The sequence below is a fragment of the Podarcis raffonei genome, chromosome 3 (assembly GCF_027172205.1).
Source record: "Podarcis raffonei isolate rPodRaf1 chromosome 3, rPodRaf1.pri, whole genome shotgun sequence".
Classification (NCBI taxonomy): Eukaryota; Metazoa; Chordata; class Lepidosauria; order Squamata; family Lacertidae; genus Podarcis; species Podarcis raffonei.
Window position 1 is genome coordinate 76,788,181 of NC_070604.1, and position 17,689 is coordinate 76,805,869.

General features: G+C 45.6%; 1 protein-coding gene across 6 annotated transcripts; it reads right to left on the reverse strand.

Moving 5' to 3' along the window:
• Nucleotides 1-531: 531 nt before the first annotated feature.
• URB2 (URB2 ribosome biogenesis homolog) lies at nt 532-17,657 on the reverse strand. 6 transcript variants are annotated; one of them, XM_053382497.1, is made up of 10 exons: nt 17,542-17,657; nt 16,380-16,516; nt 15,248-15,424; nt 10,248-13,611; nt 9,091-9,251; nt 7,973-8,083; nt 6,378-6,611; nt 5,797-5,887; nt 4,898-5,037; nt 532-1,059 (listed from the first exon to the last, which is right to left on the reverse strand). In XM_053382497.1, exons 2-10 carry the CDS (start codon nt 16,503-16,505, stop codon nt 862-864), a joined length of 4,602 nt encoding a protein of 1,533 aa, XP_053238472.1. In that variant the 5' UTR covers nt 16,506-16,516; nt 17,542-17,657; the 3' UTR covers nt 532-861. The 6 variants fall into 6 exon arrangements, with proteins under 6 accessions (XP_053238472.1, XP_053238469.1, XP_053238468.1 ...); XM_053382494.1 differs by lacking the exon at nt 17,542-17,657 and adding an exon at nt 17,398-17,513; XM_053382493.1 differs by lacking the exon at nt 17,542-17,657 and adding an exon at nt 17,257-17,391.
• Between the last annotated feature and the right edge of the window lie 32 nt (nt 17,658-17,689).

Genomic DNA, 17,689 nt, shown 5'->3' on the forward strand with positions numbered 1-17,689 from the left:
ACTCAAACGCTGAAGGAGAGGGCAAGCCTTTGTTAAATCCAAGCGTTCTTGACTCATGTCCTATCCAAGAATAATCAGATATGGAAGCATGAAGAAGATTAGTATCTCTGGTATGCACAGATGGTTACGACTGTGGAGCTGTGTAGAAACATCATGAACCATGAATGCTGAGGGATATGCAGAAAGGCTAAGAAAGGTGACTTTCCTACCTGGGAGTTTCTGAAGGTGCAGCCACCACAGAGCTATGCTCCCTGGGTAGCACACCAGTCTGAGAGTCCTGTTTATCAGAGAACAACTGCTGCTCACCTACAGGCCAGTGTCAAAATTGCATGTAGACAGCATATAACATCAGAAATATTAAGACCAGTGTTAAGTGTAATGAAGAGCCACAACTCTTAATTTTTTAAAAAAGAAAGAATTATTAGGTTTATTAATTAATTAATTTAATTAATCAATTAATTAATTAACAAGCTCTCACAATTACAGCACAATGCAGGGAGTGGTTTTCTTGGTCTCAATATAAAAAACATATAAACCAAAAACATGATTTATTTCCACGTGTTGTTCTACATGAATACCTATTGCCTACAACAAAAGAAGACTGCATTGTCTCTTGAAGGTTCTGACTCCAGCATCTCTTTACCGAGTAAGCAATTTCTTCTTCAAAACATGCTTGCAATCATTAGGAAAGCATACATCTGTCAGTCACCTACACAGAAGTTGATATGGGCACCTGTCCAGATGAACACAGCCTCTAGATTTCAGATACTAAGTACACAAACCTTAAGAACAGCAAGTGCTCATCACCTTGAAAGATAGTCCTCTGTGAGATTTCAAAGCAGCAGGTAGACAATAGGTAGCTCATGCTGTGTACTTTTCATCCCCTTGCTTTAGAGCTTTGTGGTAGTGAGAATAATCGTGATACAGTTCCTTGAAAACTTCTCTCACTCCCACTGGTAAGGACGCATTTAAGAACTTGATATCACGCTCCACACAAAGATCTAGGATGTGATAAATCCCCTCAGTTAGATGTTTCTTTACAGCTGGGTGCAAAGTCACCTAGAGGGAACACAATGACTCATTAAAACGTGTTATTAAACACACACAACACTTATTAAACACACACACAACACTCATAAGTAAAAGCTCTGAGGCAATACAGTAGCTTATGTGTCCAGCAGGTTACCTAATGTACAAAAACACAACCTGAAATTTTGTAAGACCTGCTGAAAAACTGAAAAATCTCAACACCAAAATGTAGTACACTTTTAATGTTGCATGTGTTCTTGCCATTGAATTTAAATTTGCTTTTATTCCTTATTGTAAGCCACCCTGACAACTTTGTTACAGGGCAACCTAGCATGTACCTCTCCTATGATATACAGTGGTACCTCGGGTTAAGTACTTAATTCGTTCCGGAGGTCCGTACTTAACCTGAAATTGTTCTTAACCTGAAGCACCACTTTAGCTAATGGGGCTTCCTGTTGCCGCCGCACCGCTGGAGCACGATTTCTGTTCTCATCCTGAAGCAACGTTCTTAACCTGAAGCACTATTTCTAGGTTAGCAGAGTCTGTAACCTGAAGCGTATGTAACCCGAGGTACCACTGTACTTCCCTAAGGCTGTTGTCATGTAGCCGTTTGCTTGGCTGACAACAGGTGGCGCTGTGAACTACAGTGGCAGCAGGCCAGGTGAGCTGCGAAGTCACAGACAGTTGGGGCAGCTCCTCAGTAACAGGCCTGGGCGATATATCGATATATCGCCCAGGACCAGTATGAGGAGCAGGCCATGATATTGGTTTCACTCAGTGGTATATTGTTTTTGAAATCATCCTTCAAATTCAAGACAATATATCCAAAACATGCAGTTCATCAGTATGTAACGAATAATAGAACAAAAATTGAGAACACGGCTGTTCTTTATAGAGAAGACAGTAGATGCAGAAGAGACCATTCACTTCATTAAACCAGCTTTGCTTTATAACGTTTCTAGCCCTGAAAGTGATGATGCACATAAACACATACGAACACACTCTTCTTCCACTGTCACCTCCTCAGGCAGGATATGCACTCATTATCTATTATCCTCTTAAGCACTTCTAAGCCTGTCAATCATCAGAACTGGCTATAAAAATCTTCCACACCTGAGCGCTGGCTGTTCCCTTCCAGCCTTCCCCACAACTGGCACAATCTCTGCACTCAAATGTCACCCTGGAAGCATCTTCCTGCCAAGATTTCTGGCCCCAAGGGGAGATTGTGCTATTTTCTGCCACAGAGAGATCCTCTCCTTTCCTCCCTCCATGCGCCAAAAGCCCAAATTAGCTTCATGCTTCCAGACCTGTCGCACTAAGTTCCTAGAATAATGGAAATTAAACTAGAGGCTGTCATTAAAATCCAGGCTTCCCTTCTCTTCCCCAGGCAAGTAATAAACTCTTTCCTAATGAAGTGAACTTCTAATCGCTGAGACAGTTCATGCAGTTTTCAGTGGAAGCTGCCTTCGAAGAACAAAATGACCAACGCGCATCATCCGAGATGGCTGGGGAATCATTATTACCAAGAAAAACCGTTCATCTTTATATGTACCTGTTTAATGGGGTTCCAGCAGCCAACAACTGGCCTTGATTTTGCACCTGAAATACAACACCCTCTTGAAAAAGCTCCCCCTAAAGCTGGAAAAACTGCAGCAAGCTGCCATGCTGATGCTAAACATTCGCAGAGCAGACTGCATTTTAAATTGCTGTCACCGCCCTTGGACTTTATGGTGAACGGCAAGAAAGAAATCGAATAAATGATTACAATGTGCTCCATGGGGGTGGGGGGGCTGCCCTTAAAACTGTTTCAGGAGCTGCAGCTAGTGGTGAGGTTGCTGAGCAGGGCAACCTAAGATGAGCATGTGACGTGCTTTTTTTCGGGGGGGGGGGGGGGGACAAAACCTGCACGGGCTGCCAATTTGCTGCTGAGGCAGATCTAAGGTTCTTGTGTTGATGCATGGAGCCCTAAACAGCTTGGGACTTTGATATCTGAAGGAACTCCTTTTCCAACAGAGACCTGCCCGTATGCCAAGAACTTTTAGTTACGCTCACCTTGTTGAACCACGACTTGCTGAGGTCTGTCCCGATGCAACCCAGAGGGACGGCCTTTTCCACTATGGCACCCAAATTGCGGAACTAACTCCTGTCTGGAATAAAGCAAGTGCCATCTTCTTCCAATGGTTGCGAAAGGCATTTCAGCTCACCCAGGTGCTAGCAGGTTATGAATGCTGAGCCTAAGTGCTATTCGGCTTGTGTTCCATGGATTCTGATGTATATTATAGTATTTTCAATAGAATTTTGTTGCATTGCTGTGGACTATCCTGGCAACATTTAATAAGAGCAGTATAGAAATATTTTAAATAAAAATAAATGGGGAGGGGGAACTGGGGGGAAAAGCTTGCTTCCACACAAAATTCAGAATCCTCCTTCACTTATTATTCCCTGAACTGGAAAAATGGATGCTCAAATTAGTATGTAAACTAGGGATGAAACACCTGGTTAACGAACTGTATGTTAAAAGGGATGGGATGTTTGTTTGTAGTAGCTTGGACTACTGCAATGTGCTCTACCTTTGAAGGTGACCTGGAAACTACAACTAATCCAGAATGCAGCAGCTAGACTGGTGACTGGGAGCGGCCGCTGAGACCATATAACATCGGCCCTGAAAGACCTACATTGGCTCCTGGTACGTTTCCAAGCACATTTTAAAGTGTTGGTGCTGACCTTTAAAGCCCTAAACAGCCTCGGTCCAGTATAACTGAAGGAGCGTCTCCACCCCCATGGTCCAGCTCCGAGGGCCTTCTGGCGGTTCCCTCCCTGCAAGAGTTCCAGGGAACCGGCAGACCTGCTGAAAAAACTGAAAAATCTCAACACTAAAATGTAGTACACTTTTAATGTTGCATGTGTTCTTGCCATTGAATTTAAATTTGCTTTTATTCCTTATTGTAAGCCACCCTGATACTTTGTTACAGGGCAACCTAGCATGTACCTCTCCTATGATATACAGTGGTACCTCGGGTTAAGTACTTAATTCGTTCCGGATATCGGTTCTTAACCCGAAACTGTTCTTAACCTGAAGCACCACTTTAGCTAATGGGGCCTCCTGCTGCCGCTGCCGCCGGAGCACGATTTCTGTTCTCATCCTGAAGCAAAGTTCTTAACCAGAAGCACTATTTCTGGGTTAGCGGAGTCTGTAACCTGAAGTGTATGTAACCTGAAACGTATGTAACCTGAGGTACCACTGTATGTATAAATAATAAAGATTATTATTATTATTATTATTATTATTATTATTATTATTATTATGAGAGGGGGTGAAAGCAGAGAAAGAAAGACAACAGAGCACCTGCCGAGAAGCAGACCCAAAAAACAGCTAGTCTTTCCGCAACAAAGACACAGGTTCCGATGTCAGGAACAGGCTTCAGCCTTGCAAGGTCATGATTCCCTTCCCTGCACTGTCTGGGTTTGCTGTAACCACACTTTGCCAAGGTCCTGAACCAGTCAAACTATGGTAAGTGCACACCATAGTTCACCTCCAAACCAGAATCAGAAACCCCACTTTAAACTGAGGTTTAAGAACGTAAGAAAAGGCCCTGATGGATCAGGCCAAAGGCCCATCTATCCCATCACCCTGTTCTCACGGTGCCAACCCCTGACCACCTCCATTAGCGGCGGTAGTAGGCAGCCGTCGTGGCTGGTGGCTAGTTTCCAAATTCTAATTAAAAACCTACCTTAATTGCAAGCATCTCTTAATGCTCCAGAATCTTTTTGCACTCTATTTATGGCGTTTGATGCACAAGGAATATATAATCATTATACTCCCCTCTTTTCCATTCTTACAAATAAATAATAAATAGCTGATTATTACCTTCTGCAGTTCAATTACATACTGGGCCACAATGAAGGAAGATAACACAGTGAATTCTTCTGTTTTTGCAGCAATATAAGAATACATACGCTCCACCAAGTGGGCACACTTCAGTATAACTTCAAATTCATCTGTGATCCCTTGGAAAGCAAAGTTTAAAGTCAGAGTTTTATTTTTTAATCCTTTCGTGATTCTCCCACCCGCCCCCCTGTAAAATACAGGAACAAACCAAAAATCAACCAAACACAACCGTTTCTGCAGCCTGTTATAAACTGTTAACAAAATGAGGGAAATAAGGGGCTGAATAGAATGTATGCATATGAAAACAATGAGACTGTGTAACAGGAACTCCCTCCTGACCTGTGCAGGGCAAATTTTAGTGCTGTGAAGGAGAATAGAAAGAAACATGACCTTGCATGTTCACTGAAGTACTTCGGCTGCAGTTCCATACACCAGGGGCAGGCAAGCTTTCTTCCAATGGAAGGTGACTGGCCAATCAGGAAAAGCCAATGAGAGACCAGAGACAAAGGTTGATGTACCATCCCTTCTCTCTATGTTGTGGTCGTTGGGATAGGCTTCCACCTCAAGGAGTGAGGTCTTACTGGTTCTTGGTGTGATCATTGCCCCCACCCACTACTGAATATGATTCACCTTTCCATAAATGAGCACTCTCTCACACAAAGCCACTGCACGACACTAGTTAATTTAGGATGCACTTTTTAGGATGTAAGCCCTACTGAGCAAAAACAAGACATATTTTGGAATAAACATTTTCCAGTTTGTGCTGCTAAACTTCAAATCTTGCAAGATGTAGCTGGATCCGCTATGCAAAAGTGTTTTTATGCATAGGTCAGGATCACAAGGTAGGAATAGAATGGGATCCAAATAAAATACCAGACCTCTGTCTCCTTTCTGTTTCCCCTCGTGCATAACTGAAATAACCAGTCTATGGAAACTGTTCAAGAAAGATGGAGCTGCTTTGAGCATCACCTGCAAACCAATTAAATACAACACTGAAGCACTGGAACAAAAGGCAATCCGTGTTTTAACTTCAAAACAGATTTATTTGCCAACTTTATCTCCCACCCTCCCATCGCAGTATGACCAAAGGGCGAGTGACAAGCTAGTAGAAAATCAACTGTAAAAATATTTAACGGGGCCTAAAACTCACAATCCAGTTTTGGATGCAACATCCCTCCATCTGTCCTTCTCAATACACAAGCCGGTCACAAAGCTGAAGGGGTGACCTGGGACCAATCACACTCTCTTAGGCTAAGCTACCTGTAGGTGGTTGTGAGGATAAAATGGGGAGGAATGCTATGCATGCCACTTTGAGCTCCTTATGGGGAAAGGTGGGCTAGAAATGGAATTAATAAATAAAATCATGATGATGGGAGTTGTTGCCCGGCAACTTCTAGACCTTAGGAAAAAGGATAAAAACACATCAAAATCAACATATGAACTCTGCCCCCTTCGTTACCTTAGGATGACACTGCAGGATGGAAAAGAGAACCTCGTGAATTCCCAGGAAGATGTTCCCATACTCCCTTTGGTCGAGAGGGACAGTCAGAAGAATATTGAACACCAGGGTGACATGATGCGGATTAGAGAGAACGCCTTCTCCTTGCCTTAGGAGGGCTGCCACTGTCTCCAGTATAGGTACTACGAGGATGGGTATGCGCTTTGGATCTTGAGATGCCTCTTTCATTTGCATCTGAGTCAAAAAGGAAAGAAAGAAGCAGCAGCTGTAGGAAAGGATGTGTGCCCCTGTTTCTCTACCGTGTCCTTTCCTGGCAAGCTTCTGCTGCCATCAAACAATGAAGCAGAGCTTCCGGAGGCACATGTGGTTTTCTCCAACAGAAGGAATACTGGTAAGTGAATGAAGATCCATAGTTCTGTATCCAAGACACCCGAAATCTGACTTTGTAAAAGTTTATGTACGTTTACGGCAGAAGGACCTACCAAGCAATATAGGCAGAAATCGAAGGCCCTTCTGTGCTACCATTTCTTTCTAGCTCAATAGAGGTAACTCTGTTTTCTGCACACACACACACACCAAGAGTCTCAAGGTTGCACATCACCTGCTGGGATACTACATCTCCCTAGCGCTGGATGAGTGATGTTCTGAAATTCGGAAAGATGATGTTTCCCCAGAATGGACATTTCATCGCTCCTGCAACTTCTATTTGTACCTGCATCACAGGAACCTATTGAACGTCTCTGATGCGGCCAGCAATTCCCTTCCCCTCCCTTCTGTACCACTTTGTAAATACTTAACTTTTTCCATTTTTGGTTTATGTTATGATGGCTATGCACTCCCCTGTTAGGTATCTTAGTTCTGGAGCACAAACAATTTTATTTTTATTTTTTTTAAGTGAAAAGAAGGAGGGTTACTATTTTCTGCTGGAATTGCAACTGCTTCATCAATTCATCTATATATTCATTGCATACACAATATAATTTACCCCCTCTCTTCCCTTGACACGTATCCTGCCCTGTGCCCAAATCTGCTATGCTCTTGAGGGTTGAGTGGGAGAGTTGTGTGGGGAGAGGGGGTGAAGATTCCTTTGCACAAGGAGAAATCATTGAGCTGACAGAACGTCCCCTTAGTGCAACTTTAACACACTCCAATGTCCAGAGTGGCTTCATATTCTCCCACTGTGTAACCCTAGGTCTGGAACACTCATCCAGTCCCCATTTGGAGAAACAATTCCTCCCTCCCTTTATGATTCTTTGGAAGTGGAGTGCTATCACTCCCATACAGAAGTGCACAAATCCAGCCATGTTGCAAAACTAAAGCTTGGAAAGGGCATGGTCCCAACAAGTGTAGCTCCTCACTTTCCATCTACTCATGTACACATCGGGGTGGGGAACCTGTGGTGCTCCAGACACTGCCGAACTCCGGCTCCCATCAGCCCCAGCCAGCTTGGCCAATGATGGGAGTTGGAGTCCGATCAACAACACCAGCTCCCCACCACACACTCCTTGGGAATAAAAGACATGCGGGGAGTGCATTAGTGTCAGTAGCACAGATAGGCTCTGAAGCACCACAGTTCTGGCTGCAGAGATACTCACAACTAAAGCAGTGATTATCCGGGGACTGGAAAACCAGAACGCTTTCTCTTTCTCTCTGCTTAAAGGGCAGCCAAGCAGCACTTTGACTAGAGTAACAGCCGACAATGCTTCCTGCACAAAAGAAAAACAAACATTTCAAACAGGAGACGTGAAAGTGAAAGGGTGCAACCCCGGGAAAGTTAGGTACAATCACAGTTCCATGGAAATGAATAAAATTTAAGTCCATCAAAATAAGAGTTCAGACTCTGCGTTATACATTTTTTTCTAGACATGTAAAATATTTTTTAATATGTCTCTTCCTCAGACCTCCTTTTTCCATTTCCATTTCCCCCTCTTTCTCCACACAGACACACTGGTTTTCAGGCTTTTCCTTCTGTGGCCACTGAACACTGTCCTTACTGGGCTCTTTTAGGGCATTATTCCTTTCCCTAAATATATGTTTATTTCTGCAACCCCCACAGGTTACCCCCAACTCTGCCAATACTTTTCTGGTGCATGTGGTTTTAGTAACGCAAGGACAAGCATTTGAAAACTTGAGATATTAGCACGTAAACAGAGTAGGATCTGTACTAGAGGCCCAATTCCCCATTTACAGTATTTACAAATGAAAGGCTAAAGCGCTTTGGGAAAGGACCATAACTCAATGGGTTGTCCTGAGCAGGTCCCAGCTTCAATTTCCAGCATCGCCAAAGAAAGCAAACATCAGGCAGTAGATCTGAGAAAAGATCTCAACCTGAGATCTTGGGAGAGCCAGTGCCACACAGAATAGGCAACACTGGTTAAATCAGGAATTGGCCTGCCAGATGTTTGTGAACTACAACTCCTATCATCCCCAATACCAAGGGAAGTTAGAGGAGAGCAACAATATCTGTAAGACCAGAGGTTGTTCCTCATCCTGAGATTAAATAGTTTGATTCTGTAGAAGCCAGCCTAAGATGCCCAAACATGCCAGTTTCAATGCTACACATTCTGATACCTCCTTTCCACATAAGAGTAGTAAAAAAAGTGCTTCCTGTCATATGGTTGCTATGTAATGTCATAGCAAGGAGTAGGATGGGCAATAAACAGTTGTGATGCATATGAGAAGTTTAAAAGAGAAGTAAATCATTTCCCCCTACTTCATGATTTTGTTTCCAAATATTGCGAACATCTAATCCCTCAAGCACCACCCTCAACATGGCACAAAAGTCGTCAGGGGTACAATTCTCCACCAGCTGGGCCATCAGTTCTGTCAGCTGCACTTCCAGATCTCGAATCACTTGGACGGTGACTCCAGGACCTGCAATAATGAAAGACAACACTATCATCCAAACTCCAGGCCCGCTGGAGGCTGCTGGGTTCTGAATCATTTTAAGAACAATTCACAAAATGGGTTTGCATGAATCGTAACGCTTTTCTGAACTTCTGCTGAAGTTCTTGGCATCCACCTGTCTCGAGAGACAATGGAGTGCCTCTCTGAGGGTGAAATGAAACTGCTGGAGAAGCACTGTGCCTGCTGTGGCTGCAGAGACCCGTAATGGCTGCCTCCTGCATTGTTTTTGCTGCATTAGCAGCACCAAAATGATCTCTCTAGGACGAAAGCCTGGGCAATGTATATGGAGGTCCTGGGCTGCTCAGATGGCAAGACTCCCCTCAGTCTCACTTATATGGTCCAAAGGAAAGCAGAACAAAACATTTGGCTGGAAGGAGGAGTACAAGGCGCCATCCAACCGTCTTAGGGACACCACTCTATTTGTGTAGGGTTTACTCCATAGCCTTTTCTTTGTATCTTTCATCACACACAAGCTTCCATCAAAGAGAGTAAGTGCTTCTTATGTGGGTAGGATCCCTATTCCTTTCAAAAGCCTGAGGCTAAGGAGAAGAACAGGTGGCCCGGGCTTCTCCTGACACATGACCTTGATTCTGAACTCTCTAAGGGAACATCATCATGATTTTCCTTGCCTAGTACAACAAAGAGATGGGATCTTGCAGAGTGAAGTGGCTATAGGACAGGGTGGGTGGTACAATGCACGACAGCAAGTAGGGCTGTGCTATTAAGCAGCAGCTATCAGCCAGGTAGGGAGCCTGTGGCCCTTCGACTACAACTCCCATCATTACTGACTGTAGACCACAGTGGCTGGAGCTGAGGGGAGTTGTAGTCCATCTACTTTTGGAAGGTCTAAGGTTCCCCATCCCCAAGCTGGATGTCTGTACCAACGTTGTAACTCACAGACTCCCTTAATGCTTCCATGTGTAGCAAAGGGTTGAGAGAGTAGGAAGGATAACCAGTTGTTACCTGCAAGTAGTTTTCTGATGGAGTGAAATGCAACAATGGAAGTTGCTTGTGCAGGATACAGTTCGGGCATGGAACAGAAGGCAGTTAGGAACTGCAGTGCAGAGCGAAGAAACTGGACGTTGCCACCAGCCAAGTCAAGTTCTCTCAAGAGCTGAATGTAGAAACGTTGATACAATTCGCGGTGAGACAGCTGCTGGCATTTGCTCGGCTGTGCGGGGCTTTTTTGCGCATTCTCCCCCGTCACCGACTGCGCAAGAAAAGAATCTGCTTTCAGAAGGGTAGTAATGCACGGCAGGAACACCAAAGGCAACGGCTGGCCTTTTGTGTGATTTCTAAGGCAGAGCTGGATGGTTGCTCCCGTCTGCAGCACTGCCTGTTCCAGCAAAACAGGCAGTGTTCCTGAAGCCTGATGGCTCCCCTGCTGCTGGAGGTGCTGGAGGTGCAAAGTCAGAACTTGACACTGTGCTGTTACTGCCACCAAGAGGAGCTGGTCAGCAGCAGGGCTCCAGCTCTCAGCATGTTCGCTGCTGGCTGCACACGGCTTGCAAGTGGCTAGGAACGACATGAACTTTTCCAGGTTCAGCTTCACACTTTGCCTCCTCTCGAGAGTGAACTGAAGGTAGTGCTCCAAAAAGACCTGGACCCCGCATAGAAATTCATCCCACGGAGCAGCTGCTGAAACGCCGGCCGAAGTCTTGCACGCTGCAAATGCAGAGGAGAGGGCGGCTTCGAGAACATCACTGGCATGCAGGACCTTGAAGGACGAATTTGCGTTCCTGCTTGTCTGCAGGCAGGCCAGGAGACGGTAGCAGGTTGTCCTGAACTTCAGAGACAAGGCCTCGCTGCAAGCAACGCTTGCCTTGGTGTTGGCAGCCAAAGATAACAGCAAAAGGAAGCACCGCGTGTGGCCCAAAGGAAAGAGGCTGTCCAGATTCAACGCCGAAATTATATCCAGCAAACCCAAAAGCCTATTGAGGTGCTCTTCTTCCAAGGTCACATAATCCCTCCCCTTTGCTGATGATAGTATAATCTGAGCAGCTTTCTCCATTGCTGTCCAGCACATGGAAGGTTCGCTGCTAGGCCCTGTGCTGGCACCGCAACCAGAAGGGTCAAACTCACACCATGGCACATCTTCTGCAGACAGCTGTTGTAAAGGCTGGTTGGCAACGATGCTCGCACAGTGCTGGACTATGTGGCTTAGGAAAGAGGAATGTAGCACCCGCAGTTCTGGAAGAAGAGGACTATGCAGCAAATCTGTAGACACCTTTCCAATGGTGATTAAGGAGCTGCCGTCACCATCAGGGGCTGCCTGTGTCTGGTTCGCCAAGAGTGTTTTCAGGAGCACACCTGCAACGTACCATGTATCACTCATGGATAGATAGGGGGCCAGGATGGGAAGGTTGGAGACTACGAGGTGCCAATGAGCGGTAGGGTAAGTGAGGCTAGTTATTGCGCCTGCATTGCCATCCCAGGGCTCTGACTCTTCTCCATTCGTGCAACATCTTCCAGACTGAAGGATGAAAGCTCCAGCACACTGCAAAGCCTGGTGGGATGCCTCTGTCTGAGAGCTGGATTCCATCAGCATCATCTTCATTTTCTGAAGCACCAGCCATTCTGTACAGTATCTGCTCCCTGAGCAGGAACAGCTTAAGAGCTTTGTGATCTTCTCCCAGCACTGCGTATCCAAACCAGGGAGGACAGCCGAGAAGTCCCAGTTGCCTACGGTGGAATCAGTAAGAGCCAAGGTTGTTTTGCCTACCGGGGAGGCATACTTTGGGCAATTTAAACTGAAAAGAGTATTGACCGCTACCCAAGTGCAAGCAAGGAGGAGAGCAGAGCCACCAACTTTCTCTACCCAAAGCTCCAGCTCCGTTTCTTCTGCCTGGCAATCTGTCAGCAGGACAAACAAAGCTCGGATCACCTCCCTCTGCATCGTCTCCATCAGAGTCTGAGTCCGACGCACAACAGGCAACGGGGTGGAATCATCTAAGCTCCTCATATGGAACAGAACAGAATGCAGCAATGAGCTCATGGACTGGAGCTTCGAGGCCACGTCAGAGTCTCCTCTGACATCAGGTATAAGGAAAGTCTGGCACTTCTCCAGTATGAGCGCCACAATGTCCAGGATCTGATTGGGTGGCAGATCGAGGAGGCACTCGCAGAGCTTGGCCCGGATGCCTGCAGGAAGAACCGGGAGCCTCAGCTCCTCTGCAGCAGGACGGCAGATGACAGACAGAACCTCCTCAAAGAGCTTTTGGAACTGGCGCAGCTTGGCGTAAGTGTGGAAGAGAGTCGCGACGAGTGTCTCCTGAGCCTTTTTTGTACGCGGCTCAGAGACCTCTGCATCAATCCAAGCAGAGGCCACCAAGTCGTCCAAATCAGGCTCCACAATCAAATGATTTAAGGAGATCAAGGCCTTGAGACACCTGAACCAGGCAGGGATGGCAGGCTGGGAATGACTCACCAGAATCTGTGCCAGCTGGCGGTAAAAGTGAAACTGCACTTCCTTGTGCCGAATCCTATCCGCGGCAACGTTATAGATGCCGTTGCTCAGCACCGAGTTCAAAAGCTGCTCCATGGCCAGGAGCTCCGAGGTCCACTCTGACGGAGAAAACTGGCTGATCCAAAGATCCTCTTGCAGGTTGGAAATCCTTAGACAGCGATAAAGCCTGGTGAGCATGTGGAAGCAGACAAGGTGGTTTTCGGCCTTATTGTAAGATTCTAGGAACAACTTAAAGAGCAGAGGCACTGAGTTTGCTACCACTTTCCCATGAAGAGCTGGAGGACAAAAACTAGCATCTTCTAATCTAGCCTGGATTGTGCTGGCCGGCAGCAGGAGATGTTTCAAACCCCCTTTTCTTGTGGCGTGAGGCTCCTTCTCTTGCAGCAACTCTTCACTGTAAGACGGCAAGAGTTCTGGCCGGAAAATACCAGCCGCCAGCAGGGCTTCTATGCTGCTCCGGATCTCCTTGCTCTGATGCTGACGCAGATGGCCGTCTTCCGCCTGCGTCCATGCCCCGCTAGTGAGCAAATGCCTCAGGAGCAGGCACGGCTGAAGCAGCTGCTTAGTCACTTGCCCAAATACGCGGTTCGCATTGGCCTGCTGCCTCTGAATCAGGAGGTACTGCTGGAAGGTCAGCTGGAGGACTTCAAGCAACTGGGGTGACACAGCCTCTTCTGATGACAACTGCCAACACGCCAGACAGGACAACTTGCTCAGAAGGTCCACCAGGAGCTCAAATTTTGCAGTGTAAACTATCGAGAGAGGGGGCACAGACAGGATGCCACTACAGCAACTTAGCACAGTGCCAACGTCCCTCAAGGTTTTTTGGGCGTAAGAGGTGGAAAGCTTTTCATTCATGACCTGGAGAGTAAACAAGAATCAAAGACAATTCACGGTCAACCTTCTACATGGAAATGATACTCTAATGGTCAATAACTAGGGGAGCTGAAGGTCAAAAGCTCTCCATCTAGTGTCTTCTTACAAGATGTTTGGTTAGAGTTACAGATATTTACTGCAGCTTATGTATCATGTAATAAATCACCTATTATTATTCTTTACCCCTCTCTCTCTCTGCCATCAGTATTGGTGTCCCTTCCAACAAAAATATTGTTGTCTCTAAGACAATTAATCCACTGAGGTGCCTTGTAAGCTTAGATCCTGACGAAAGAGGAGCCAGGACCTGCTGACAGCCAAACTAAAGACCCCTAACATGTGGATGAGGGGGATACCATAGTATGCAGTCTTTCTGAAAGTCAAATGTGACACTGATTCTAAAAGCTGCATTGTGCTTCTGCAGAATGAAAAAATTCTCTTTTCTAAACGTCATCTAGGCTGTTCTGCCGCATATCCTGTTCTAGTGACGTTTTAGATTAGGTTCTTCAAAAGTGACCAGAAAAGATTTTGTTCTTATAAACATTCTATATTTTAATGTCCTAAATATGTTTGTTCTAAATTGTTCAAAGCAGTATGTTCTCAAAAAATTACAGAGCTAATTTTCCTGCATGATTGCAGAATTTATTGGGCAATAAAAGACTGACAGCACAGTGCTAACCTAGTCAGTAACAAGTCCTATTGACTCCCCTGGGGCTTACTCCCAAGATAAGTTAGGGCTACAGCCTAAAACTATCTGTTATACAGTTATAATCATAAAACCAGTTATTGGGAGTCAAACCCTATTGTACTGGGAGTTAAATCCCAATGTATTCAGTGGGATTTGCTTCTGAATAAATATACACAAGATGGCCTTGTTTACACATCAAGGTAAGGCTGAATCTTGGGCTACAGCTTGTGGTTCATAAGGAGAGACAACATGCTAGGTCAAACCTTGTCTTAAAGGTAAAGTTAAAGGGACCCCTGACCATTAGGTCCAGTCGTGACCGACTCTGGGGTTGCAGCACTCATCTCGCTTTATTGGCCGAGGGAGCCGGCGTACAGCTTCCGTGTCGTGTCATGTGGCCAGCATGACTAAGCCGCTTCTGGCGAACCAGAGCAGCGCACGGAAACGCCGTTTACCTTCCCGTTGGAGCAGTACCTATCTACTTGCACTTTGACGTGCTTTCGAATTGCTAGGTTGGCAGGAGCTGGGACCGAGCAACAGGAGCTCACCCCATCGCGGGAATTTGAACCGCCAACCTTCTGATCGGCAAGTCCTAAGCCCTGTCACAAAACAGGATTTAAAAAGACCAGGGAGGAACAAAGCAGTTGTGACCTCACTGGAAGCCACACCAAATTTCTCGCATGCACATGAGGATTATATATACATACAAGCTGCAGCCAATACATATAAATATGGAAGCAGGCACATTCGCAATATTAGAGGAATACGGCAGTCAGGGTGAGCAACAGCTGCTAACAGTTAGCGGAGGTTACCAGAGAAAATTAGAGGGGAACTTATGATGGAAGAGGTGGGACAGTCAGAAAGGCCCAGCATGGACTATACACTACCCACTGATAAACAGAGTCATACTGTCCTGAACATATCTACACATCAAGTTACCTGTGCAATTGAAAAACGTAGGGTGATTGTCTTTCCATCCTTGAAGAGACTCTGCAGCTTCCTGCTATGAAGGATGTTGTCCAGGTACATCCAAAGCTTCTCAACAATATCATTGGGCAATTCAAGTTTCTTATTGGAACAGGAAACCAGGGTATGGCACACCCAATCCAGCAAGACCTGTGTTCACAAATATATTTATACACTAATAATAGCCATTCTACATCTTTTAAAGATAAAGGGGGTGGAGGTGGAGGGAGGGAGGAAAGAAGGGGCGTGAGGACACATAATGCACTGTCCAGATGAAAAAAAAATGCCTAGAAACCATGTGTAAGCTACTCTGGAGTTTCATGGAAGATTCCAAGAGCGCTAACAAGAAGTTCAAGTTCAGCTGGAATTCTGCATATGCTCCAGAACTATGGGTAGGATTCACTTAACGAGTCCTGTCAGCAATGACTGGGCAGCAACTTCTGCTTGCGCAATGAGCCTGAGGATTCATGGATTTTGATGTCTCAAAGCACTATTCAGGAGCAGTAAAGTTCTTTTCAAGTCCCACTGGTTTCAGTGCAAGAGAATTGAGCACAAGCTTAACTCTCCCACTGAGATCAGAAGGATGTCTAAACTGGGGCTTTTAGGAAATAAAATAGCAATCAAGGTGTGCTAATACTCTGGAAATCCAAATGTAGAATGTACCCCCATCGTGACGTGTAAAAAACATTATTTGGAAAGGCAAGACAGTACAGTTGCTACAAAAACTAGGTGTTACATATTTACTGAAACCCAGATTTCCTTGAGAGAATACACATATTTACAGTAATGTACCAAAGATGGCATTCTTGTAATAAATCTTATTTGTATGATTGTAAGTTATTTAAACTGTTTTTAACCCTGAACCTTAGGGTAAAGGGCAGGTAATAAATAAATAAACAAATAACAACAACAGCCTTTTATGAAAAATTGAACGAAATGAAATACCAAAGTATTCCCTGCCACTTCCAGTTAGAAATGGGTATTAGCTAGATATGAAAAAATGGCTTGAATAACATTATCTCTGTTGAACCAAGGCATTCTATATACAAAATTAATTTGGAACATCATTTTTTGTGGGAGGGGTACATTTATGAAAACACATTACTTGTTCTTTGTTTGGAAGAAAGCACTGATGAGAAATCCATGCAAACTGAGCCAACTTGAGTTTGTCCTCCCATGATGTCTTTGTACTTTTTAGCTTCAGGTGAATGCCAGAGTAAATTGCAGCCATGAAGATAGTATCTAAAATAAAATAAAAAGATTTTGAGAAGGAAAACTTGAAGTATGCATTAACTGCGCTACTAGTCCACAATTTATTATTTTATGCAGGTGCACCTCCTTAACACAGGTTCTCTGTATCCATTCTGGTTTGTGCCATCAATGAAGAAAGAGCTAACGTAGGGTTAAGAGTGTGAGCTGTGAACCAGGAAGTTCCTATTTCACGTTGCAGCCCTCACTTAGGTGGCCTCGCTTAGATGTCACTAACCGCAACATCTTCCCCAAACATAGCAACTGCTAGCCAGATTGCCTTTCATTCCCCAGGATCACAGAAGCAACACTCCGAACAGGTTATGGGTTGCTTATGGTTCTCAAGGAGCAACTACAAAAGGGTCACCATGAACATCCGGACTTCAATGCAGATCCAGCCCTCACCACCAAGAAACCACATCCTGCCCGTACCGTATGAAAAATCAAGAAGCAGGCAATGACTGGACTTCCAGGGAAACTGGAAAATTTGGCACCTCTCGTTCAAAAAAAGATCCTAAATACTTTGACACAGATCCCTCACAACCAAGTGCCACACGTGCTATTAAGGTCGCACGCTTTCTTAACAGTGAAGCCCATTCAGTATAGTCTCGGCATATGAAAGAGATTTCACTTGCGATCTGGTCTGTACCTCCTCTCTTCGCTTGCCCCCAACTTCTCCTTTTAAAAATAAGAGTAGCAGTAGCAGCAAAAAAAAGTGTCGCACTAAACTCAACTCAATGAGAATTGCTTATTTAAACAGCCACAGCAACAACGCACGCAGAGGATCGCGCCCTCTCGTCCCCGTTCGCTCAGACGCGCATCTTGCGCCGAAAAGCACCACGCGGACGGAAAACTCCCCCTCATCCCGGACTTACGCGCCGATGGCGACGCTTCTCAAGCGCAACACCACGCTCTCGCCCTGGCCCCGCCCCCTCTCCCGGTCCCTCCGCGCACGTGCTGCTTCTTCCGGCACATCCTCAGACTCCCCCCTCCCCCCACTCCTCCTCCTTCGGCGTCACCTTTCCCCGAACCAGCGAGTTGCAGGAGCCAGAGAGCGAGAGCGAAAAGAGCTCCGCAGGCGTAACTAGCCGAGCGCCGACAGGGCTAGCCTCCTCATTGGCTGGCAGGCCGCGCCTGCGCGTTCGCCTTCCTCCCCCGGCCCCGCTC